General features: G+C 36.4%; 1 protein-coding gene across 3 annotated transcripts; it reads right to left on the bottom strand.

Moving 5' to 3' along the window:
• Positions 1–825: 825 nt before the first annotated feature.
• On the bottom strand, positions 826–27,771 carry LOC128214599 (adhesion G protein-coupled receptor L1-like). 3 transcript variants are annotated; one of them, XM_052921159.1, is made up of 22 exons: positions 27,335–27,771; positions 22,331–22,351; positions 20,107–20,264; positions 16,663–16,805; positions 15,890–16,011; positions 14,786–15,474; positions 14,425–14,530; positions 14,072–14,175; positions 12,036–12,218; positions 11,582–11,765; positions 11,138–11,257; positions 10,649–10,833; positions 10,098–10,274; positions 9,258–9,361; positions 8,480–8,563; positions 7,704–7,806; positions 6,477–6,630; positions 5,441–5,507; positions 5,236–5,302; positions 4,746–4,840; positions 3,256–3,424; positions 826–2,939 (listed from the first exon to the last, which is right to left on the bottom strand). In XM_052921159.1, exons 1-22 carry the CDS (start codon positions 27,384–27,386, stop codon positions 2,751–2,753), a joined length of 3,276 nt encoding a protein of 1,091 aa, XP_052777119.1. In that variant the 5' UTR covers positions 27,387–27,771; the 3' UTR covers positions 826–2,750. The 3 variants fall into 3 exon arrangements, with proteins under 3 accessions (XP_052777119.1, XP_052777121.1, XP_052777120.1); XM_052921161.1 differs by lacking the exon at positions 8,480–8,563; XM_052921160.1 differs by lacking the exon at positions 22,331–22,351 and having other exon boundaries at positions 27,335–27,770.

The following is a 27,771-nucleotide window of genomic DNA, read 5'->3' as shown; positions in this document are numbered from 1 at the left end:
AAGATACGGGTTCTCGAACTTTATCATCGTCACGGCTTCCCCAAATGCACCCAGTTGATTCTTCAGCATGAATATAGTTTATCCAATTCTTACGAAGCTTGTCACACTTCTTGTGTATATGTTTTCTTGATCGTTTTTTTTAATATGGGCCACCTCAGGTATAACAACTTAGGAACTAGGTTAAATATTTTCTGAATGTCATAAAAAGTCATAAAGTTTCAATATTCGTTTCCAAAGTTGTACTGAATTTTACATTTTATGAAAGGATTTAATATTTTCATTATCATTATAGATACAATTTATTAGGAAATTGATTATCATATCATTTATTTATACATGAGTTTGATGATTGGGCAAAACTGGAATGAATTAATGATTACTATAAAAAAGAGTGCTCCATGTGGAATGCCGTTCTTGCAGGTAAACAAGGGGAATAACTTAACAATAATTAAGAAAAGAGTTATTATCTTTGCTACATGTGTGAATTGACCCTGGCATCATGTGTACCAAGTTCCATTTCAATACCTCCGGATAAGGGTGGTATACCAATGATGCAGCAAAAATAGATGCCCTGGCGGCAATACCCTAACTTTGTTTTTGAAAACAGACGAGCTAAAATGTCTGCACACTTCCCATTTTTAAGCCAATAGGTTAAAATAAAGTCATACATTCAGTTATTCAATAAAATATTTTAAGTCAGCTTATATCCCTCATAGATCATACTTCCCTTTGGCATGTTTACCTTTGGACCATTTGCCTGTAATGATAAGATTTTGTTTCATACGTGAAGGATGTGTCTTTGTTGGCAAAATCAATAGCAAGGCATTGTCTTTACAGATTTTATTGCATTTGAAGCATGTTTATACAGATAGAAGGAAATACTTAAAGATCAGTTTCAAACAAAAATTTGCTTAAATGACTTTACACTGGGTGATATCACAGAATTTATATGAGTTCAACCTCGGTATAAAATATAATATATCAAAGATTCTTTTCATGAAGAAACCTTAGAGCTATATCGTATATTAGGAGGGACATTTAACAAGATTAGCGTACTGTAAAAAACTTTTCTAAATAGCAAATCACCTCTAGGTGCAAAGTTACTCACAGAAAGAATGTTTTCTGCTTACAAAATCGCTCCTAGATACAAAATTGATCTTTGGTAAATTTTATTATTTTAAGGGACAGCATCGCTCTGAGTTGCAACATTCCAACTAGATTTACAATAACTCCAATATTTAAAATATCTCATGGGTAAAAATTTGCTCCTAGGTTTAAAGTCACTCTCAGGATTCTTCACGAAAGGGTCGCAGATCAGTCGCAGATCTTTTAACATTTTTGAAAATTTCGAATGAGTCAATGACATGCTTGTATTTGTTATGAAGCGGAGCTTATTGCTTATTTCATATTAATATGTAATAATAGCGGATACTGTGAGTTGAACGAAAACAGGTAGAATGCCATCCTATATTTTATTACTTTTAATTCAATTTCGTAAGTGAACAATAATGAGATTTTATGTATTTGAGTTTGCTTTCGTTTTAAATTGATCTGTAAAATCTGCGGTTTCGTATAGATCATTTGAGGCAAGAGGGTTGGACATATATACACATTAAATAAGAAGCACCGACAATATATAAACTTACATTCAATAGTAAATGTAAATGATTCAATTGTGAAAAACACATTTACAGACAAAATCCTGTGAGTATTATGCAAAAATGGATCCATATTTATAGATATAACCTGAAATCCTTACTATGAATATAAACAATGTACTAGCTATATAGCATACTTTATGAACCTAAAATCAATACCGTTATGCTGCAAAGTTACTAGTCTGTTGACCACACAGTTTCGGTAAATAATGTGATGTTTTGGAAATTCACAGCCCCTTCAACAATACACAATAACAAACAGCGTATCTATTGAAAACGAATTATAATAAAAAATTATGGCTTATTCTAAACTGAACACAAATACATGCCTTCTGAGTTTCAAAATATTGCTACATACAAAAAAATAACATCTGGCCCCAAAATAACATCTAAAGTCCTACATACCTAGCTAAGCCCACTATTTTCTTTAAGAAATGAGTGTGTAATATTTATATTCGAGAAAAATTACATTTTTATTTGGTTAAAGAAAGTTTGTTTAATGAAATAAGCTACTAAAGCTTTTAATGCTTATGAACTTTCGAGAAAATGGGACCTTATGCGAGTAGCTTTAAAAACAGCGCTTTGTAACGGTACTACATTAGCAATCGGAACTCTCTGCTATTATCCAAAGAAGAGCTGATGTTGTTCCGTTACATAACAATATTTTTAAGCACCTTGCCCCAACACTAGTGTAGCAGTGCTTTCTTGGTATTCCGAGGTTTGGTCCACACAAATGTGACAACCACATTAAAAAGAGAGACACCGGTATTGAGCTCTAGTCTATTAAATAATACATCCTAATAGGCTTGGCCTATATATATATAAAGTTTCGTACAAATGTTCAGTGGATTATTTTGTTTTTAGAATAATTTGTCCGAGGCTTGGAACTCATCTGGATCCTCGTATCACCGAATTAATCGGCTGTCACTTTTAATCCACGGACACAGTTAGTGCACGAGACACACATGATGTCTTATAGCGCAAATGCATACATGCCTGATTTTCACCAACATATAACACGTGTCATTATCACGCACGTTGCGAGTATAAGCATCAAGTAGTTTGGTCCTCGTGATATCACGATCTGGATGTTCAGGCATCAGTGGACGTGCGGCGGTCCGTGCCGTTGGCGGTCTTAGAGAGGTCATAGAAACCCGGCTCTGAGCGACGGTGGAGCTGGAGGCCGTTGGAGTGACCGGAAGCGTTCGCCTTGGAGGAGTGAGTGCCGCTGGATGACGGCCGCCGCTGATAGTCAATAAACCGTGCGTACTCCTTGCGGATCTGAAAAGATCAGTGTATATTGTTGTACTTAAAGAAGAGAAAACTGGATTCAAAGTTATAACTATGTACATTTCCAAATGAAAAGAATATACAGGTTGTACCTTTGTAGTTATTATAGATAAACCAAAAGAACTGGCATAAAAGTCATGCATAAAAATGCCGCCGCATAACTATATGATCTTTAAACTGTAAGTTACACACATTACTTTCGACCCACAGAAATACTACCAAAATAAACGCATGATATTCAATGTTTTAACAATACGACAAATCAAATAAAGTAAATGAACGCATGTTGCATATACGGAAGTTCTACCTTTTTATTGAGTACACAGTGGAATACGAAAATGAAGAGGCCCTGGAGGGAGTTGAAAATGGTGAAGAGGTATGCGAATGGAAGAGCCTCCTCGCTGATGTAGAAAAAGCCAAACACCCACGTGAGGCCCAGCAGCACTTCAAGTGCCAGGGCTCCTTGGATCCATGCCCTAAAACAATATCAAATATGATGTGTAAAAATTGTAAAAGTGTATTGGTTTATGGATATCAAACTACCAACCATTTGTTAATAGGGGATTCGAACTCTGTCTAATTCTGGTCTCAAGGAATACATGTGAAAAAATCACACGCTCAATGTATATTTATTCATGAAACTTCGTGACAAATACTGTTTTAAATCACTAATTTTCGTTCATTTGCCAGTTGAGTATTCGAAATTGTCGGTTGGTTATTCGCAAAAATTCCACTACAAACCAGTCCGTAGTATGGGATTCAGATGACTGGTTGGACAAATAAATAACCGTTTAATTTCAACAATCAACAGACTGATCTCATGGGCCGTATTAATATAACATTTTTAGGGTCTATTACTATTGGTTGTATTTCTATTAAAAACAATTTAACCGAGAACGTTGGAACGGGATTTAGGGAACAAAATGCACAAATCAAAGCGCTAAGAGTACGAAAGGAACGTGGCATATCCGCAACATACACTATGTTTAGGACACTTTATATATAAGATCATCATGTTTTTTTGGGGTTTTTTTTAAATGCATCGTTCCAATTCATATGATATTAAAAAGAATCAGTGAATAATAAATTAATACTCATGAAGACTTCTAAAATAAGCGTGTGTATGCAGATTAAAATTAGTATGGTTGTGCTTTTCGCTGAAACAAATAGATAAACCAATAATAAATTGGATTATTAAACACACGAGTGTCTGTGAAAACAGTTTTCTTAATATAAACATAAAAATATATTAGTTGCACCCTGTACAAAGTATCTTGTAGACAACATCACTAATGGACACACGAAGTTCTTGTTGTATTTTGTTCCAATTTTGAAAGTTTATCGTTCTTGAACCGGCTTAAAACACTTTCATCACCTTTTTGGGAATGAGGCCAGGGCTCCTACGCTTGTGAAATAGCACAAACGTGCTTTAAACTGACTCCATAATGTGTTTTCAAACAAAGAACCAAAGCAAAGACTAGTTAAGGACACTTGGTTTGTAGATTTGAAATAGAATGTGACTGCATGAAAATATACATGTGCTACTTGACCTGTCAAGAAATAAACAGTTAAGTAATAACTCTACTTTTTGATTAAAAAGTAAAGATTTTGGGATTGTAAAGGGAGCCGAATTTCGGCTTAATTTTCAATAGAAAAAATACTGGCATTCTGTGTATCAAAACTGTATGCGTGTGTTCCAGCTAATCTCCTGTAGTATGTATATTATATAGCAGCATACCTGGCTCATTACCTTCTCACTTATTATTACTTAAACATACAGACCAATTAACCACCGACCTTATGTTTCCTGTCGGAGACTTGTCCTTCGTGAAAACATACTCTGAATGTTTACACACAGCTGTCATGGCGTAAATCAATATCAACAGGTTCACCTGCAATATGGGAGAGAAATTCCAACTGTTCATCTTATTCAGAAATCCCACCAAGAATTTTAGGAATGTATAAATAATATAAACCGAACGTAGCATTTTTCCTATTCAGAGGCATTTTCCATAGGTCAGTTCTAGAAATAACTCTTACAACAATATAGCTATGTATATATTTGTTGTTGTTTCTTTCATATGGCAAACGAACTTTCGATCCGAGCTATTATCATATTATAGTATAGGTTTGAAGTTATTGTTTTTAAAAGTAGTTAACTGAGATCTTAATAAAAACTTTATTAAAAAGACTGATTTACAGTCCAAATCAGTTTAAATAGTTCTTAAAGTATTGACGAAGTAGTTTTAAGAGGAACAAGATTTACAATTATTTCCAACAAACTTACCAGTAATATAAATGCTACAGGACCAGCGAAGCTCCATAAAAACATTCTGTCTGAAGTCAACCAGCAACTGCAATAGAAACCGCCCAATAAGATAAGTCACATAAATGATATTCATGATATTGCAATACATAATTGCGTTGTACAATGGAACAATTCATTTAAATCCATGCTGCTGTAAAGTCACTTGTATGAAAGATAAACTCACTATTTTTCAGTTCCGTATCCATCATGATAAACAAGAGCAGATATTCCAACAATTAAAAGTGGAAATCCTGAAAAACATTATACATTTAAAAACACACTTTACTTTGCTTATATTTAACACCAACTATTAAAAACTAGGTTTACTCAGAACATACTATATTATACATACATTCCTCAGTGAATGAATGAGCTACAGAAAACTATCTATTTTACAGCATCTGTACATACAATGCGGAATTCACATGTATAAATGCAAATACCTCAATCAAGAAAAGTCAATTGGATACGTTATATGTGAAAATTTTAGTGACAAAAATGTATCAACGTAATGCCTCAAAGAGAACCTGCTATTTATATGTTTGTTGTTTGATTACTTATACATTTCATTCATCGCAAATTCACGTCCGGATCCATCGAGGTTAAGCAGTGTTTTACTGGCCACGATGTTCAAAATGCCTTACGAGATAATAGTGTTTGACCGGCCAAGATATGTACCATACCAAACGAGGTAGCTGTGTTTGACCAGCCAAGAAAAGTACAATATCCGATGGGGTTGTAGTGTTTGACCAGCCACGATACGTATCATACGCGACGAGGTAGAAATGTTTGACCGGTCTAGATACGTATTACACTCGACTAGGTAGAAATGTTTGACCGGTTTCGATACGTACCATACCCGACGAGGAAGTAGCATTTTATCGGGCACGATACGTATTATATCCAAAAAGGTAGTAGTGTTCAACCGGTCACCATACATATCATACCTGACGAGTTAGTAGGGTTTGACCGCCCACGATACGCATCATACCCGACGAGGCAGTAGTATTTGACCGGCCGCGATACGTATCATACTCGACGAGGTCGAATAATTTTGACCGGCATCTATATAACTATATCCGAAGAGATATTAGTATTTGACCCTTGACCAGCCACGATACGTACCATATCCGACGAGGTAGTAGCAATTTACCGGCCACGATACGTTTTATAACCAAAGAGGTAGTATAATTTGAACCTTCACCAGCCACAATACGTACCATATCCGACGAGGTAGTAGTATTTGACCCTTGACCTGGCGGCATCAAACACCTGGACGAGCATGAAGAGGATGTGGATACCCTCTAAAAACATCCAGAAGAAGCTTGATGTGAAGAAGAAGTGCAGCACGCCCGCGATCACCGCACACGCGATCTGAAATATGACGTCATTACAAAAAACAGGTCACTAAAAGTACTAGATAGTATTAAACAGCTTGTATTTCACTAGAAGTAAGAACAATCATGTTTTAATTTGTGTATGCCGATTGAGTGGGCCTGTTTCAAGTACAAACTAAAGAGTAACCTTTATATGCATACCATGACAAACCTACGGACATCGCCAGTTCGCCACCATACCATAATAACATACAGTCTATTTCAATTGTCACTTTTCTGGCATTCTATATGAAACGGAAGGTATTGGGTTTAACACTACTATAAGTTTGCAGCGTTAGCAGATATTAATTATTTAAGTACAACTTATTGTACACTAATGGCATTTTGCACGATGGTGGCGAAAACTGATCATAGCATCACGCTCGATTCCGTTTCCTAGGTAGAACCCAGTGATGATGTGTGTTTTGGAGGCTATGCGAAAGTTAACAAGGTGGAGATCGAACCCAAAACCTCTTGGGTGAGAGGCGGAAAACTTTACCACTATATCAGTCTCGACCTGGTGTGGATCGAAACCCACAACCTCTTGGGTGAGAGGCGGAAAACTTTACCACTATATCAGTCTCGACCTGGTGTGGATCGAAAGCCACAACCTCTTGGGTGAGAGGCGGAAAACTTTACCACTATATCAGTCTCGACCTGGTGTGGATCGAAACCCACAACCTCTTGGGTGAGAGGCGGAAAACTTTACCACTATATCAGTCTCGACCTTGCGGGGATCGAACCCACAACCTCTTGGGTGAGAGGCGGACAACTTTACCACTATATCAGTCTCGACCTGGTGTGGATCGAAACCCACAACCTCTTGGGTGAGAGGCGGAAAACTTTACCACTATATCAGTCTCGACCTGGTGTGGATCGAAACCCACAACCTCTTGGGTGAGAGGCGGACAACCTTACCACTTTATTACTCTCGACATGGCGGCGATCGAACCCAAAACCTTTTGAATGAGAGGCGGACAAGTATTACCACAATATCAACCACGACCTGACGGGGATCAAACCCACAACCTCTACCACTAGACCACTATCACTCTCGATTCTTGTACCTACCTTATCATCCGTCCTCTGTATACCAGCAAGGAAGAGGATTTCAGCCACGAATATTGTGAACACGAGATGTTTGTGGATTGAGTTCCGCTCCCCATGAACGGATCTGTAACAAGCGTGGCAAGGGTAAAGTAGGCCGGCCCGGAGATAATAGATAAGAGCGGATTGAGGATTGGAAAATAAATTAACTAGTTTTCTTATTAGTATAGGTTTGAGTATATTAAGTATTTTCTTCGTAAATAAGTAACCATATGTGGAGCGGCGAGCAGCGAAGCGACCGTGGTTTCTTATTTACGAGGAAAGTACTTAGTACGTGTGCGGTATGATAGTTTTTAAGCTAAAGAAGACTGGCGCCGTTTAACTCATACATGCTCATGAATCATGAAGAATCAGGGGACACGAACCACTTAAGAACACGTGCATTATAAGGCGTAGTTGTGAACTTGTAAACATGCACATGCAAGATTATGCGTTAGAAGTCAAGTTTATTTAAACGATTAACGCCTTAAATTACTTCCTTATTGATAAGTCATGGTACGAATAATTTGTAAGTGAAGTAAAAAACAGACAACTGAATGATCAAATAAGCATGATGCAACGTATAAAATATTAATAAAAAATAAAATCATGAAATAAACATAGGTATTTTCAAAAAATAAAATGGTTACTTTTGCATGACTGTTGTATTTGCAGTTCAATAAAATACGCATGCAAACAAACAAACAAACACAAATCTACAATCAAAACCGTCATTCGATTAAATCGGAAGTAAACCGTACCGAGAGGCGGAGCCTGCATAGTTACTACCGCCACTGTTACCCCGCTCATCGGCGCTGCTACGATGTCCTTTGATGCAGCGGCAGCTGTAAAACGGGAACCACTCATGCAGCAAAAGTCACGTGTTAGTTCACAAGGCACGAGAAAGTTGGTTTCTGCCATGCTTTAGTAAGTTCAATTAGAATTGGGATGCATCAAAAAAGTCTTGAGGGTCATTTTCACTATCACTGATATTAAATATACCCGGTACAGTATGCAAGAACACTTGTTGTTTTTAGGAACCTTAAAACAAAACTAAGACTGCATTGTAAACAAATTTTCCAAGAAAACTTACACTTCGAGAGGGGGTCATGTATTTTTGAGAATTTGGATCTTAGGGTATTTTATACCTCTATCAAAATTATCTGGTTAGGCAAGCAGCTGTATAGAACAATAATCATTATTCTACCATGCTTTGGAATAAATCATTATCTACATCATATTCCCTTAAGAGCTCTATTAAAACGTCATGCATTCAGAACTCATACACAAGGATTAATTACCCTTACAACCGGTAACAAATTGTTGTTTTCCGATAACATATCCAATGTGAAACTATATTATTAACTGAATATATGGAACAGTTGTTTACCTGAGGTAAATGGATCAATTTTTATTTGAATATATCGATAAATTATTTACCTCAGGTATATGGATCCATTTTCACTGAATATATCGATAAATTAACACCTGAGGTAAATGGACCGATTGTTTAACTGAATATATGGAACAATTATTTACCTGAGACAGACAAAAGTGAGCCAGCTGAAGAAACAGCAGACGGCAGAGATGATTATCCCGGCGTATGTGATGTATGACAGGACCATCGCATGAACACCCTTGATCTAGGGACAGAGGAGTGTATGGGTTTAGAGACATATGACCACATATGTTATTAGTGAAAGGCGATCACAAAAGATTTAAGATTCAGACGATCATATACATGAGACAGATCATGATATAGGTTCTTATAAATATATGATCATATTCATTATTAGAGCATGATGATCATAAACGTTATTAGAATCAGATGATCATATACGTTATTAGATACAGATGGCCATATACGTTATTAGATACAGATCATCATATACGTTATTAGATACAGATCATCATATACGTTATTAGATACAGATCATCATATACGTTATTAGATACAGATCATCATATACGTTATTAGATACAGATGGTCATATACGTTATTAGATACAGATCATCATATACGTTATTAGATACAGATGGTCATATATGTTATCAGAGACGGGTGATTATATACGTTTTAGATTTAGATGATTATATTTTATATAGACAGATAATCATATAGGTTGTTAGTGTCAGATGGGCATATCCATTTTTAAAGGCAGATGATCATATTCTTTTGCGGGCATATTGATGGTAGCAATATTACTTTGCAAACGATGTTTAATTGAGCGCCAATGCGGTTCGTTAGATAAGGAAGCTACTAAAAAGATATAATCCATAAAGACTATAAGGTATCTTATGGCGCGTTGATATAAGTCACCTGCCGCCGCGACGAATGGGATCGTGATATAAAGGATACAGGTAAGTACGATGGAATACCTCTGTTTTATGGATGTCCATGAGAACGGCGAAACTGGTGAGGTGGTCACAGCGACACAACGTGTGGGTATCGTTAGTTTTGTCCAGGGCACAGCCCTTCTGGGACCAGGAGCCCGAGAAACCAAGGCTATAGTTCCAGAACGAACATTTGTGTTGGTATCGCTCAACCCCGTCCACCTGCGTACCAAGTAAATATATGTTTATTATTTGTTCACTTGTGGCACAGTCCCAATGGAAATACACTTCAGTTGGGCATGAAAGAGCTCTATGTACCAAAGGATTAGTGCCTTGAAAATTGTCGACCCGGGAATATTGAAATTAACATACTAGTAATATAATATATATATATATATATATATATATATATATATATATATATATATATATATATATATAAACAAAATGAATAGTTGGTAAATTCCAACTATATGCTGTCTGTGCCTTTTGTTATTTAAAGCAATTTGTACCTAAAAAGAAAGGTCATTTTCCGTCGGAATGTAACCCTATGCTTGGTTTAGTGGTGTAGCTACGACTGACATGTGACAATGTACCTTTTCCGTTTTGAAGGCTATTATAACCGGCTCTGTCAGCTGCACCTGGCCTTCAGTTCCTCCAAGGGTAGCGCTCAACACGCGGCTGGCCACACGACGCTCTGACGTCACATCCGCTGACGGGTCGGGTTCCAACAGACCGCCAAATGTTCGATATTCAAGGAATACCGCCCGCGAAACGCCGCCTTGAATTGCAGATTGTGTTTAAATTAGAAAATTAGAGGTATCTTATATCTTAAGATGCCAAACATGTTGTACATGTTTATGCACTTGGTAATAAGGGTTACTTCGTTAAAAAAAAATATGGTTTTACCTTTGAAAAAAAATTATTCTAACTTGTTATCAAACATTTCCATTATAGAAATAAAAAAGGTAAAAATACCACATTAAATAACTGCACATTTCTTCACAACCTTTTTCGTGAACCTAAAAATTCAATCTTCATTATTATTTACTGTCATGTTTATTTTAAACTTTATTTGACCCTACCTGAGCTATGAGCTAATAAATTTTCCTCAGGTATGTAGAAAGAGTTGTCTTCTCGTTGAAACTTCACATTTCCCTCCCCTGGAAGCGTGTTCGCCATTGACAACACGTGTACTTCAGCCGCTAAAATCACACGATTCCATACATATAGTTAGCGTGCATGATATGTATAAACTTCAGTTCACATATATACATGGAAACAGTACCAATACTGTATTTATTAACATTTTAGAGTAATTGTTCGGATTATCTTAGCAGGATTATTACATTTTAATAAGAAAAAATACTGTTGAACTGTCAATAAAAAAAATCTTCCAAAAATAGTTAAACAAATAATAACAACAGTTCAATGATATTTTCCCCACACTGTTCGCTGCGTTTACCTAATTCACCAAATACAAATTCAGATTCGTATAAGAATATCTCCTTCGAACTTCGAAATGTTACCTATGTTCTCGTCCTCAATCGTCTGAACCCCGGGTTCCGTGAACGTTTCCGCCATCGCTAACGTCACGTTCTCGACGGAACGCATGAGGGAGGCGGCAACGATTCGTTGTGACGCCGGCTCCATTCCCGCCCACGTGCTCTTCTTGTCATTGGCGACAAGACCGCTTCCACACTTGAGGACGTCCTTAAATGAGCATTATAACATTTTAAAAACTCTGGATTCAATATAATTGCAAAAGTTTTTAAGTCATTTCGATGCGCTCTCGAGCATTAAATTATAAGTCAGAGCAGCATTGTTATCACTACATCATAAAAATAATCATCGTCAGCAGCAGCAAAACAACCACCACCACCACCACATTCGTAAGCTACAACACTGTTCTGTAATGAACTAATTCAATCAAAGCACTGCATGAACTGAATGTTATATTAAAGCAATATACTATATTAATACCTTTATGATGGTTTTGGCCTGTGAGGCGTTGTTGGGCCTGGCGCGACCGGCCGTCTCCAAGAGGACGGTTGTTTGGTAGAGATCCTGCTCCGACATGGCCGGGGTTTCGCTCGCGGCCGCCAAACTTCCGGTGAACGCTAGTGCCGCCTCCGCATTACCAGGGTCCTCCAGAAACGCCTCACTCTGAAAACAAATAAAAAAACAAATGTGCACTTCTATTTAAATATATGACCAAAAAGAGTCTAAGAGTCTTTTTATGAAAAAACAAAACAATGCCATGGATTAGCTGTAGGTATTTATTTCTAAATGCAGATTGGAAAAGGTCCTTTTTTGGTTTTAATTGTGGGATTTACAAGCTTTGTCAATTTCCGGCTAACACGAACGGCAATGACGGTATTAAAATAATGAAAGAACAAAACTACCAGAAGTTTGCCAGAAATTGTTGTCTGTCAAAATAGTTACATAATTGAATATTGAATAATATTTGGAAAGGAGTTAAGTTAATCGAACATGGCTTGGCATTTGATGCGTTTTTAGATTTTCCAATCACTAAAAGCATCCGGAAAATGATGGAAAACTCCAGCGTCTGATTATTAAATCTTGTACTTGGGGATTACATTAACCAAGCCAATAATGCATTTAGATCTACAAGTGCATCACATGTGTACGCTCTGTGATTTAATTACATAATGACACTTTAATGAAATAACAGATTTTGCAGACATGTGAAGTTAAGACATTTCGCCCGGGGATCTACAAATGATGCATGCATGCACTTTTACATTCGGCAGAATTATGCAGCGCTGCGAATAATCTGCGAATTCTTGATATCAGACAGATTTAAATGAAGCTGCATTCCTTGTGATGCCCATTGATTTCTATTTTATTATAATTATTATGATAAATGAACTCCGCGATATTCCTCGAGATAAATTCCGGCTGATATGAGTTTATCACAAATGGTGTTCACGTGTTTCTGTGTAATGCGTCACCCTAGAGCAAGAACTCAATAACTGCATATGCAAAAAGAAGCATTAAAGGGACTAGACACCTGATGGTCCAAACATCGGCAAATACAGTATTTTCTCAAAACAATCATAGAATTGTCAATGCGAGCTAGTTGGAGGCCGATGATACGTCACTTTACATTGTTAAAATATCAAACGCAACAATCATGTTGCTGTCTAATCTGTGTTTTCCCGCTTAAAATCGCGCATAACGGTTTATAATTTTAATAAATAAATGAATAAATAAATAAATAAATAAATAAATAAATAAATAAATAAATAAATAAATAAATAAATAAATAAATAAATAAATAAATAAAATAAATAAATAAATAAATAAATAAATAAATAAATAACAAACAATTAAACAAACAAATAAATAAATAAGGGATATCGTGCCACGGCAGTTCACGAGTGATATTACGCCTAGGCAGGACACGAGGGATTACAAGCTTTAATAGGACACGAGGAATATCACGCCTCGACAAGACACGAGGAATATCACGCCTCAACAGGACACGAGGGACATTACGCCTTGGCAGGACACGAGGGATTACAAGCTTCAATAGGACACGAGGAATATCACGGCTCGACAAGACACGAGGGATATTACGCCTCGACAGGACACGAGGGACATTACGCCTTGGCAGGACACGAGGGATTACAAGCTTCAATAGGACCGAGGAATTTCACGCTCGACAAGACACGAGGAATATCACGCCTCGACAGGACACGAGGGATATTACACCTCGAGAGGACACGAGGGAATACAAGCTTCAATAGGACACAAGGAATATCACGCCTCGACAAGACACGAGGGATAGTACGCCTCGGTAGGATACGAGGAATACAAGCTTCATTAGGACACGAGGGTTATTACGCCTCGGCAGCGCATGAGGTTCTTCTGGTTCTATATACAATGGATTACGTCTCTGCAGGACGCGAGGCATATTACTTTACCCGCTAGCTCTTTCCAACACCATATTTGTAATTGATAGTTTCACATTACATGTATAAGTCAATCGTTACCTGTCTGGTAAGATTCTGGACAGCCGGTGAAGTACACTGTTGAACATTAGGCTCTCTTCGCCAGCACACAACTGGGTTCCTAGAACAGTGCCACATTGCATTTCCTGGAAAAAGTGAACATAAGCATGTCAATACTTGTATATAATGTGTAGTTTGTACAAAAAATCACCCATGGCGTTTTCTTAAATAGTATCGCTGAGTATTTTAGGTTTGGAATATTGAAGTTCTTATTTATTGAGACAGCAGTGCATGATCTTTTCTTGATCTTTTTTTTTCAAAAATAGGTTGGTGTACGAACATGTCTAAAGAAAGAATCGAGTGGGGTGAGAAATACGTCTAATCACGTGACGTACCGTGTTCACACTGAACCTGCACTGGTCCGGGGTTGGAGCGCGGCCACGAGATCCCGAACGCCTGCACGGGCGGGCACGTGCTCTCGTAGTTCACAGCGTAACAGTCCTGTTGGGGAAGACAATAGGATTCTCATATGAATGTCAAAAAGGGTTCTTAATTATATATATGGTATTTTTTATTGATTTTTTAGCTTTTGATTTAAATAACTACAATATAGACAGAAGTGTAGACAAAATTGACAAACCCGTTGGGGTGCCTTTGTTACTAGTTCTTTTGTATTTTTAAAAATAATCCGTCACAGTTTTGTCAACCTTTGTGTTTCTTTCATAGTGTTACAATTTTATTACAAGGTAAAATAACCTTAAACTTTTCCAATTCAATTTCTCTTTCTCTCTCTGCAGACGGTGTCGTCGGCGTTGGCGGGCTGGTTTTGCTGGTAGGCTTGTTGGTGTTCGGTGGTCGGTCCGTCGGCTTGTTTGGATTTGGGGTTCTGTCTGTTGGCCTATTTGGATTCTGCGTCCTGCCTGTCGGTACATCTGGGTTGTCTGTGCGATCAGTGGGTTGACTAGAGTTATCCGTTGTGATGTTCGGGTTTTGCGTCGGTCTGTTTGTAGGATTCGGATTTCCGGTCACGTTATTCGATGGTCGGGTTCCGCCACTGGGAACATCCGGTTTAGGCGTCGACTCTGAGCCTGAGTCTCCTTGACCATCGGTAGTCGTCCCCTGATTAGCTGGATCCGTCACATCCGGTTGACCTGTAGTCGAAACACCAGGATCCTGTGTGCTGCTGGTGTCGCCGTCGGGTCGCGGTGTACCGCTAGTCTGGTTGCTGACGTCCGGAAGTTCCGTCGGTTCATCCGTGTGGTTACGCGTCGTCTGGTTTGGACCGACATCGGGTGTCGTATGCTGAGTAGTCGGCTGCCCGGTCCGCTCTGTTGAGATTTCTGGTTCACCGGAAGTGGATTCTTGTTCCGTTACCATCTCCCCAGTGGTGGTGACTGGTGCCACTGTAGTAGTTGAAGTTGTGGCGGCCGTTGTGGTTGTTAAAGCTTTAAACAGAAAGGAAAGAAAGATATGTGTGTTTGTGAAAAACTTAGAAATATTACGGCTAAAAGTGATTGATTACTACGGACTGCAATGCAGGGTTTTATTTGCTACTGTTTTCGTAAAACAGTGATATTAAATTACTATTTAACGTTAATTTACAGGTCATGTTGCGGTTACATTGATCATTAATTGATGACAAATCATCCATTTCATAGTAGGAAAATTAAACTGAAATATCGAATGACATTGATATATCCATGATTAAGTTACGTACGTAGTATAAAGTAATATGATTAACTTGACTTCTGACCTTTTGAAATTGAACATTTACATCCTGACTCCAACGTTTCTCACAAATATATTTTCTGTATTTCGCATACTACCGAGCGAACTTCACTTGTTAAATCCTGTACGTACCAGTACGGTTTTGTTCACAGATGAACGGGTGCTGCAACTCACAGTCTTCTTCAAGGAGATACCCCTGGTAGTCGAACATAGCACAGTCTGCCGGGGCTCCTGATTGTGCCGGAGCCCAATCACTGAAGTGAATATTCACATGATACTAATGTGGTTCATGTTCTTGAATAAGTAATTGTTGCTGTTTGTGTTGTTGTTTGTGTTGTTGTTGTTGTTGTTGTTGTTATTGTTGTTGTTGTTGTTGTTGTTGTTGTTGTTGTTGTTGTTTCAAGACAAAATGTTAAAGATATAAACAATGCCAACATTGGTCGTAGTATGTCTTTATGTCAAACAGATGTTATAAAAATGAAATATCTAAAATACTTTAATAATAATGCATAGATCAATATGATCAACTTTTAAAGATTTATTTAGCTGTTGTATTTTAGCTATATAGCATAGTCATGTATTTAGAGAGAGCAGTCTTCCCTTACAGAAAGAACAGTGGTGTACATAGTATTTCAAAATCGTAACCACAAGCGGACCCCGGGGAGGAAAAATTTCCAAATTAACTTTTCTATTTTAATATAGGATGAAAAAAGGTAATGAAATGCGACAACAGTGCAGTATTACGGAGAAAAAATTGTCAAATAATTCTTGGCAAAGTACTTCAAAACTACCTCTTCCAACATTTAAACCAAAATAATTTTCAGTTCTGAGAAAGGGGCGCAAGTCAAAATGTTACGCCCCCTCAAGCGTCAAATCCTGGAACCGCCCCTGGAAAAGCTACTTACGTTAGTTTAGTGTTGAACTCTTCCTCACTAAACCAGCTCCACTGTGCGGGCTCGCCACCAAACTTTAGCCCCACCCACCAGTTTAGGTAATCGGTTGACCTATACGTGTTGACTAACCTCTTGATTTCATTTACCACACCTTGCTGAAAATAAATAAGGATTCCTGTCAAATTAAGTCAAACAGAGGAAAAGTAACATTTTCGATTTAAGGGAAGATATACATTATCCCGATAGCCGACAAAACTTTAACGTTAACGGAGTGGCGTGCACAATTTTATTACAGACACAGGCTTACATATTATATAAAGGTTATATATTAAACATGTATATTTTTTGTTAATAGACACGCACTCGTTAAAAGACATGCTATATTCGTTAACAAACATACACTATTTGTAAAAAGAAAAACACAATGTTTGTTAACAGACGCACAATAACCGTTAACATACATACACTACTCGTTTACAGACATGTTATATGCTTAAGCATACACGCACTACACTCAATATTTGTTAACAGTAATACAATAATTGTTAATAGGAATACAATATTCGCTAACAGAAACGCACTATTCGTTAACAGACACGCACTATTCGTTAACAGACACGCACTATTCATTTACAGACACGCACTATTCGTTAACAGACACGCACTATTCGTTAACAGACACGCACTATTCGTTTACAGACACGCACTATTCGTTAACAGACACGCACTATTCGTTAACAGACACGCACTATTCGTTTATAGACACGCACTATTCATTAACAGACACGCAATATTCGTTTACAGACACGCACTATTCGTTTACAGACACGCAATATTCGTTTACAGACACGCACTATTTGTTTACAGACACTCACTATTTATTAACAGACACACACTATTCGTTTACAGACACGCACTATTTATTAACAGACACACACTATTCGTTTACAGACACGCACTATTCGTTTACAGACACGTACTATTCGTTAACAGACACGCACTATTCGTTTACAGACACTCACTATTCGTTTACAGACACGCACTATTCGTTAACAGACACGCACTATTTGTTAACAGACATGAACCGTGTGTTAACAGACACGCACCATCTGTCATCAGACATGAACAATTTGTTAACAGACACGCACTATTTGTTAACAGACACGCACTATTTGTTAACAGACACGTACTTTTTTAACTGAGAACGCACTATTCGTCAACTAACATGCACTATTTTTTAACTAAACACGCATTATTTGTTAACAGACACGCACTATTCGTTTACAGACACGCAATATTCGTTTACAGACACGCACTATTTGTTAACAGACACGCACTGTTTGTTTACAGACACGCACTATTCGTTTACAGACACTCACTACTTATTAACAGACACACACTACTTATTAACAGACACACACTATTCGTTAACAGACACGCACTATTCGTTTACAGACACGCACTATTCGTTTACAGACACGCACTATTTGTTAACAGAAACGCACTATTCGTTAACAGAAACGCACTATTCGTTTACAGACACGCACTATTCGTTTACAGACACGCACTATTCGTTAACAGACACGCACTATTTGTCATCAGACATGAACAATTTGTTAACAGACACGCACTATTTGTTAACAGACACGCACTTTTTTAACTGAGAACGCACTATTCGTCAACTAACATGCACTATTTTTTAACTAAACACGCACTATTTGTTAACAGACACGCACTATTCGTTTACAGACACGCACTATTTGATAATAAGAGCGTCCAATTTGTTTATAGACACGCACTATTCGTTTACAGACACGCACTATTCGTTAAGAGACACGCAATATTCGTTTACAGACACGCAATATTCGTTAACAGACACGCACTATTCATTTACAGACACGCACTATTCGTTAACAGACACGCACTATTCGTTTACAGACACGCACTATTCTTTAACAGACACGCACTATTCGTTGACAGACACGCACTATTCGTTAACAGACACGTACTATTCATTAACGGACACACACTATTCGTTTTCAGACACGCACTATTCGTTTACAGACACGCACTATTCGTTAACAGACACGCACTATTTGTTAACAGACACGCACTATTTGTTAACGGGCATGCACTATTTTTTAACCTAACACGCACTATTTGTTAACAGACACGCACTATTTGTTAAAAGACACGCACTATTTGTTTACAGAGGCACACCATTTGTTAATAGACACGAGCTTTTTGTTAACAGAGACGCACTATTTGTTAACAGACATGCACTTTTCGTTTACAGAGACGCAATATTCTTGAACAGACTTCTACCATATATGTTAACAAACACAAACTTGTTAGACAAGTACTTGTCTGTGTACTCGGAAACAGACACAGCATTTGATTTCTTTCAGTAACACAAATCATACATTTTTCTACGAAGGACACATACTATTCGACAACAGACACACTTTGTCGATGCCAGAAACACATCAGTTTCCAATAGAGACAACATTCGATCATAGACACACATTGACGATGCCAGACACACATCAGTTTTCAATAGAGACAACATTCGATAATAGACACACATTGACGATGCCAGACACACATCAGTTTTCAATAGAGACAACATTCGATAATAGACACACATTGACGATGCCAGAAACACATCAGTTTTCAATAGAGACAACATTCGATAATAGACACACATTGACGATGCCAGAAACACATCAGTTTGCAATAAAGACAACATTCGATAATAGACACACATTGTCGATTTCAGACACACATCAGTTTTCGATAGAGACAACATTCGATCATAGACACACATTGACGATGCCAGACACACATCAGTTTTCAATAGAGACAACATTCGATAATAGACACACATTGACGATGCCAGACACACATCAGTTTTCAATAGAGACAACATTCGATAATAGACACACATTGACGATGCCAGACACACATCAGTTTTCAATAGAGACAACATTCGATAATAGAAACACATTGACGATGCCAGACACACATCAGTTTTCAATAGAGACAACATTCGATAATAGACACACATTGACGATGCCAGAAACACATCAGTTTTCAATAGAGACAACATTCGATAATAGACACACATTGACGATGCCAGAAACACATCAGTTTGCAATAAAGACAACATTCGATAATAGACACACATTGTCGATTTCAGACACACATCAGTTTTCGATAGAGACAACATTCGATAATAGACACACATTGTCGATGCCAGAAACACATCAGTTTTCGATAGACACATCAGTTTGCAATAAAGACAACATTCGATAATAGACACACATTGTCGATTTCAGACAATAGAGACATCATACTATTTCGCAGAATTATACATATCTTTCGACAACTGACCCGCACTGTTCAAAACTTCTATCATATATCTCTTGACTATTAGACCATAATCTATGCGCTTACTCGTTCTGCAACGTTACTGATCACAAGCAGGTACCCGCCCATGGAGTCGCACATGGCGGCTGATTCCTTTTGGCTCGTCAAGGTGCTGTTGTTGAAGATGCATGAGCGGTGGATGCGCGTCCATGGTTCCGCGCATATAATTTCCTCTTCCGAGGAGGCTGTGAAAAAGACAGAAGTTGTTTTACAATCAAAACATATTTCAAACGAACAATAATAGCTAAGGTTAGTGTTAGTCATAGTTTGTTAACAGCTGCCGGGGAAGATTTTGCCAATTAAGACTGGATGTTAATAAAAACGAATTTTCCACTATCTGATAACAGATCGACATAAGCTGACGTATGTTTTCTTCCGGTTTCCCAACCTACCCAACGTAAATATATAATGTTTTTATATTAACATGTTTATTTTTTGATCGCCAATATCGCCGATCTTTTCGGTAGTTTCCAGTTCCGATTACGTTAATCCAGAGGCAATGGCGCTGTTTTGAAGAGAAACAATGATATTATGACACAACTTAACCACACAAAATCCCCACCTACCAACTTTTGGGCAGTGCAATAGAAAACAAACGTATAAGTATAAAGAAGATACTTATTTGTACGAAAATAATGAATATCCTTTGGTGGTATCAATGTTTCCTAATTAGATTTCTCCTGCGTATAAAGGTTTCCAAAAATACAAAAAAGATGCATAATAAGTTAAACTGCCTTAAAGATGCACTCTTACTCCAGAGTTAACACAATTAATACTATTGTATGAATATTCCAAAAAGGATAAATAAATGTAAAAAACAATGGTTCTGATGAAGGATATCGAGTTTAATTTGAATGAAATGAGCATAACACACAGTATTTCTACCTTATGAGACTATACTAAGCAGCAAATCTTTTAGCATTCACCAATCATTTAATATTTTTGCGCTTTCTGCTATTAAATACACAGTTACAATCTTGTATTCAGTAATTAATATTTTCCATAAATGCATTATTTATTAAGTAATTAAAGGTTTATCAGTCAAATTGATGTTTGTTATACATGTGTATGTATTGATTTTGAATAAGAGTGTCACTTTAATGATCTAAAAAAGACTGCCTATCGCAGTATACAATACTATATGATACATACAATTCATATACACATATACACCATATATGTACGGTATATTACCATATAAATGCGTGCCATCGTGTAATTGGATATACTGACTGCAACTATGACGCATTTCTATATTATTATCAAATATGTGCAGGCACTAAATTTCCTGTGATGAAGTGGGCTATAAAAGGCACTAAACTGTATGTACAGTTTTGGAGAGACTACGTTGAAGATGCTGGTACATTTCATGCCATAAATCTAGATAGCTGTATATTTCTGAAATAAACAAAGCTACACTGTTACAATAACATAATAAATCTTACAATCTCCCTGGTATATATTGTGAGTGTTAGCAGATGGGAAAAAAAGTTAAATATTTAAACAAAAAATAGAAGAAAAAGGCAACGTACACACATGTGTTTTCAAAGATGTGGGAAATAAGTTCAACATTTAAAACAAACATGTTTGTTATTTTTGCGAGCCTTCTGCGATTTAACAAGTGTTATCCGGATGGTTCGTTTCTCACAAAACGGTCGATTTACACCAATCAACGCGATGTAAAATGTGAAACTGCCACTTGAATGTTTATAAATATATAAACGTATAAATTGTAACTTATATGAAACCTTGCCTTATAAGTCTCAAATAATAGTAATATACCTATACTTTTCAAACGAAACATAGCATAGAATATCTACATGGTTACTTAAGCATCAACAGAGTGTACATGTATTGTTGTCAAGGGGTTCTTTTTGGGACTTTTATAAATAAACTATTCTCGAATTGCAATTAATCAGTGTGTACTAATTTCTTTCAGCGTGATTGTTACGAAAGCCGATAGCTAATAAAATCTCTCTCAGTCCCTTTTCAGTGACAAAAAAAGTTCGACTGGTTGGATTTAACCCACAACCTCTTGGGTTGGAGGCGGGCACCAGATCAAGTTCTAAATACAGCAGATGAAATAATTTACGAGTACTTATACTATATAGCATCTACATGGTTGCGAATGCTAACATTTTCAAGATCTGACTATTTGTGTGCAAATATCAAGTACAGTATTTCTTTCTACGAAGGGCATGCGTCTGATTGCATATCATTTAGAGCAGTGGGAAAGTGTACATGTACTTACAATCATCGGCGGCATTTGATCCTTTGAAAAGAAACAAGTATGAAAATAGATTGCCGGTGTCTCCATAATGTCAATGCCACCAATACTGGCCCAAAGGGGCATTTTCTCCAGAATCTGTGTATTTATACAAGTTTGTATGATACCATCTTAAGATGGTAAAAATGATTTGTTTGTATTTTTTATTTAGATGTTTATATAACAACGGCGATTAACCTTGTTTTTTTTGAAGGTTGACAGTTATTATTTTACAGCCTATTCTATAAGCCCTCGCTGAATATCATCTTTCATTTTGTACATGTCCATGGACGTAGCTAGCCCTCTATTCATGTGGATTCGTAATTATGTTAGGGGTTTCGGAGGCATGCCCCCTCGGACAATTTTGAAAATAATGATGCAATCTTTGTCATCCTGGGCCTTCTGATGTGCTTTTCTTAGTTCTGGAAAATGGACAGTTTAAGGATCAAGTAGTCAAGTACGCATACTGCAACTTTGGCTGATGTTTTTACCCGAGTTATGTGGATTCAGCCGCATAGACGCAAATGGGCAGCTACGCGCCTGATATCCCATGTGTGTTTAAAATCGTGAATTATAATAATGTTATGCATTTTAGTGTCATTAGTTAATGATAAATGTGATGGGAGTTGTATATCAATGAAATGAACACAAGAACGAAAGCATCTTCTAGAATGTTCACAAAACAATATAGAATATAACAGAACGTTTATTTGACGTGTACCGACAAAGAACATAGTCATAGCATATAATGTTTCAAAATGTCATAAAATACATTATGTGGCCCGGTGTTTTTATAACATTTTGTTTTCATTACCCGGGTTAAAACTTAAAAAAATAGCAGAAAATATATCAACCGTTTCCTTTCCCTACACCGACCACAAAATATTAATATGACTGTAAAACAGCATGGAACCACTCACAATATTATTAGTAAGTATATAAATTGGGTTCGCCCATAGCAATAATGATGTAAACAAATCCCAGCTTGACATTTATCAACAATGAATCATATAAAAATCAGGACAGAATCGGGAAATCTCAAATTAATAATGAGAGTGTTATAAAGAAAATAGTGCCTTATCGCGGAGTTAATGTATCCTGTTTCGAAACAAAAGAACAAAGAACGAAAGGAAGCGTGATTCTTCTACAATAAGAACTTTGTTCTGTCAGTTTTTCCCATTCTGAGAAGATGGGATAGAAAAACAACAGGTTTTGGCGGGAGATAAGCTCATCAGAATTAATAACTGTGATAGAAACATAGAGTGAGGTCCAGACATCTGAAATATACCCTGAAACAACAACGGAAGCTGACATCTCGAATCTTTTACCGGATGAGGATTGCCTGCTGATATCATCTCTTAACGAAATTAATTTCCCCCAAATTTCCCGTGCATTACACTGAATCACTCGTTATTCTCTTAATCAGCGTCGTGCTGTTTAAGATATGTCATCCATCATTTGGAGTCAAAGATGTGAAAGTGCCTTTTAGATATTAACATCGAGATTATTTCTATGTTTAATATGTATTAATCAAACATTTCATTAATTTTGACCGGATTACATTTTTGAATGGCACCATAATGACGCTGCTATAATGATATGAAATATCAAGGGGGGGGGGGGGGGGGGTGATTAAACAAAATGTTACTATAAGAGTACAGCAATTCTATTAATTTTATTCTTTAATAACTTTGTGTCATTAAAAAAAAACATTGACTAAAAACTTCTTGATGAAAACATTAAAAACATTCAAACATAACTTTTTGTCACTTTAAAATGAAACATTAAAATTAATTTGTGTATCAATGATGAATGAGATACCTTAAGTTGAATATTGCAAATGTATCGTCAAATCTATACCATCTTTTCATTGGAAATAAAACAAGCAGGAAGAATTCAGCTTCAATGGTTAACAATAAAATCATTTATCATTTTTGAAAGACATTTATGTATAATTATGATGTAATAGTATAAAGCAGATTCAATGCGGACCATTTAAACATAAAACTAATGATGCCGATTGTTCTATATAGTCTGCCGGTTCTAAAGAACGCCAGACTTTCAATTAGTAGAAAAAATGCTCATAATTTGATAAGCATGCTTATAAAATACTCAGAAGAACCCCAGCTAAGTCCCAGCTAAGTTGTAACAGGGATGTTGTTTGCGTGGGAAAATCTTTTCTTAGAAAATGTGTTTTTATTTCAGACTGCGAGTTGAATTTCAGTCTAAGGAAATCAAGGTTTTAAGATGTCTTTCTCGTGTACAAGAGAGAAAGAATTCGGCTTGAATTCAAATCTCTTTTTGCATGGAATCTGTTTTACCTTGTAATTAAAGAGCTTTAGATTTGCATAATAAATATGAAATAATATGTTTATTTTTGGTATTCTAAACGATTATGTCTGTATCGGACTGTGCGCGGCCTGTAGTCGTAATTGTTAAGAAGACAAATAATAAATGCTAACATTCTTAGTGTTTAGCGCGAAATTGATATCGAATGACTCTATACTAGGCATTGCCGGCTTTTAAACCTCACTGAAATAAAACAAACTAATAACTAAATGGAATCTTGGCAATATAACCAATTAATGACTAAATGCGGTTGTTTTCGTCAGATTCTAAATGATTAAATGTTATTCCTACCACAGAAACCGAGTGACGGAGACATGAGCCTGCATACTTAACAACTGCAGCATCTAAAGCAACATTGTATATTTAAAGAACCATGTACATTTAAAATGTATTTCAAAAGTGAATTACTTTACATAAGCTAGTTTTAGGACAGGCAGGTTAAGGTTTGGTGCATATACTTATTTACGACACTAGACTGTGTGCATTTACATATTTCAGTAATTAATCGTCGTCCGTATACAGAGGTTCGCTCTAGTTTGGATTTCTATAATGAAACATATCTAGAGCAATTAATGAGTTGATTAAGAAAACTGATTGCAAGAAATTGCTGGTAATTGACTTTCCGTATATACATGTCAGCCTCAGTTGGTCATGTTTTCAATGATCAAGTGGCAAGACACAGGATTGCCAGTGCAGTGGTCACTGGTTCAATCATGGGGATTACAAAAGTAACACTCTTCTTGGAGGGACGTTAACTGGTGTCACACGTGATAATGTTATACAGGTTAAAGAACCAAAGTCGCCCTAAACAAGGTTAAATCCCTATCTGTGTACTATGGTCCACAACCTAAAAAGAACACTACTCCAACTTAGTCCGACGCTGATTGATGAATTTCCCTCTAGCGTCGTGAAAATGTCTCCCTCCCCCTCCCCACTATTCAATGATACAACATAGCTAGTAAAACCTCGGTGTATAGATATCACACGATACCTTAATTATAGATGAAATAGTTAAGAGGACTTAATGAATTCTTTTGAACCATGAACTAAAGAAAATATCAAACTTGACTGGGGTTCTCGTTTTAAAAAGACTCCATAAATGTTAGTTTTGAAATATTTGCGGCAATACGGTAGCAATTTCATACCCCTGTTTGATCATGCAAAAACTTTGTAAATTAACTACGTTATAATAGTGTCACATATTTCTATTGGTGGTTAGGTTTATCAAAACAGGGCGTTTAAAAGATGTTTAATACTACGTGGGTAACTGAAACTGTTTACAACTGATTTGAGGTTAAAGGGACACATTCACGCTTTAAAAGGCCAGGCAACGATAAACGAACCAAATGATGGTTTCAATGATAAATCATCATCATTATAAGTTTAAATTAGAGTTATATGACGTATTAAAGATGCACTCTTATTCCCATGTAAGATTTACCACAATTAAACCTTTTGTTTTAATATTCCAAAAAGGATGACAAAATGTCGAAACCAATGGTTCTTATGAAGGATACCGAGTTTAATTTGAAAGAAATGAGCATAAAACACGGTATTTCTACGTTATGAGACTATAGAAGATCACAGTAAATCTTTTAGCATTCACCAATCATTTAATATTTTTGCGTTTTCAGCTATTAAATACACGGTTACAATATTGTTAAGTAATAAATATTTTCCATTATGGCATTATTTAGTAAGTAGTTAAAGCTTTATCACTCAAAAAGTATGCTTGTTATACATGTGTATGTAATGATTTTGAATAAGAGTGTCACTTTAAACATATTTACCTTAGACAAAATTACAATGGAATACAAGTGACATACGTGTTTTACTTACTCGTTAAAAGTATCTTTATCTTGACGACTTATATCTATCTCGTTACAATGTAAGTCGTTTTAACGAGATAAAAAAAACAAGTTTGCCATACTATTTTGATACAAAATTATGTTCAAATTAATTTCTGCCAGTTGCTGTTTGGTTCATAAAAAGGGGTTTAAAAGGTCGTTTGCCGAAATACAATATGTGAGTTGGTCCCTTTAACAAACAATTTTAATTTATGAAAGTATTCACCTGAGGCAATTAACACGATGAGAGAATTAGTCAATATTTTCTTATCTGGTGTTCTTTTCTTTACCTTATAAAATATTTGTGGTAAAATCAATGTTTTCTGTGTTTTCATTCTACCTGTTAAGGATGTGTTTACTTTTTATGTTAATGAGTATATTTATTGAGATAGGAACATGAAATGTATCAATAACAAGCCGTTACAAGCAAAGGTTGTCCTTATATCAATATATACATGAATAAAACATTATTTCAAAAACTAAAAATACTAGGCTATACAATACTGGTATAACTATCAGGTTGGTCTAATATACAAAAAAATCATACATTTTCTCTAAAAGTTAATCTAAGTCCGTGTGTCAATAACAATGTCTTAAGACATTTCATTTCTTCTTTTAAACACATTTCATCGATGATATTGTAAAGCTATTTTAAAACGTATTTATAAACATCATTACACCAAAAGTCACTCCCTGTGTCGTTATGTTAATATTTAAATGACTGCTTAAGCCGGATTTAGATATTACTCATCATTTTGCATATAAACAACTACAAATGGTATTGGTAGCTTACCTTCTTTCAAAATTATCAACAGAATAAAGATCCACAGATTTTTGAAATCCATTGTTTTGAACAATTGTTACAACTAGCCTTCTCTAATGATTTAAAATAATTATACTCTTTGTTTTATCAGAATATATCCTTCCAACAATTAACGTTCAAAAGTAACAGTCACATCATCATATTAAGCAGCTTATAGTTATTTTCACAATTTTAACTAATACGATACGGAAAAGCCCACTTAAATATGAGCCAACACTTCACTCCAACTTTACATACATCGGTTCCGCCTTAAATCAATAGGAATATCACTGAACATACGGTTTAAGAGGTTATTTTGAAAATGACATCAGTTAATACTGTTCACTGTAACCTCACATGCGCTATTATTATAAAAGTGAGTTGGCGGGTTCAGGCAAGCGTACCAACCAAGTCTGCGTCACGCCTCG

The sequence above is a fragment of the Mya arenaria genome, chromosome 13 (genome assembly GCF_026914265.1).
Source record: "Mya arenaria isolate MELC-2E11 chromosome 13, ASM2691426v1".
NCBI classification, from domain to species: Eukaryota; Metazoa; Mollusca; class Bivalvia; order Myida; family Myidae; genus Mya; species Mya arenaria.
This window is presented reverse-complemented; position numbering and strand designations above follow the sequence as displayed.

Excerpts from the sequence above, each read along its gene's own strand:
- LOC128214599 (XM_052921159.1), bottom strand. The coding sequence starts at position 27,386 with ATGGATTTCAAAAATCTGTGGATCTTTATTCTGTTGATAATTTTGAAA. Across the intron at positions 9,362-10,097 it reads TGGACATCCATAAAACAGAG|ATCAAGGGTGTTCATGCGAT; the intron begins GTATTCCATCGT and ends CTCTGTCCCTAG. Across the intron at positions 4,841-5,235 it reads CTGTAGCATTTATATTACTG|GTGAACCTGTTGATATTGAT; the intron begins GTAAGTTTGTTG and ends CCCATATTGCAG.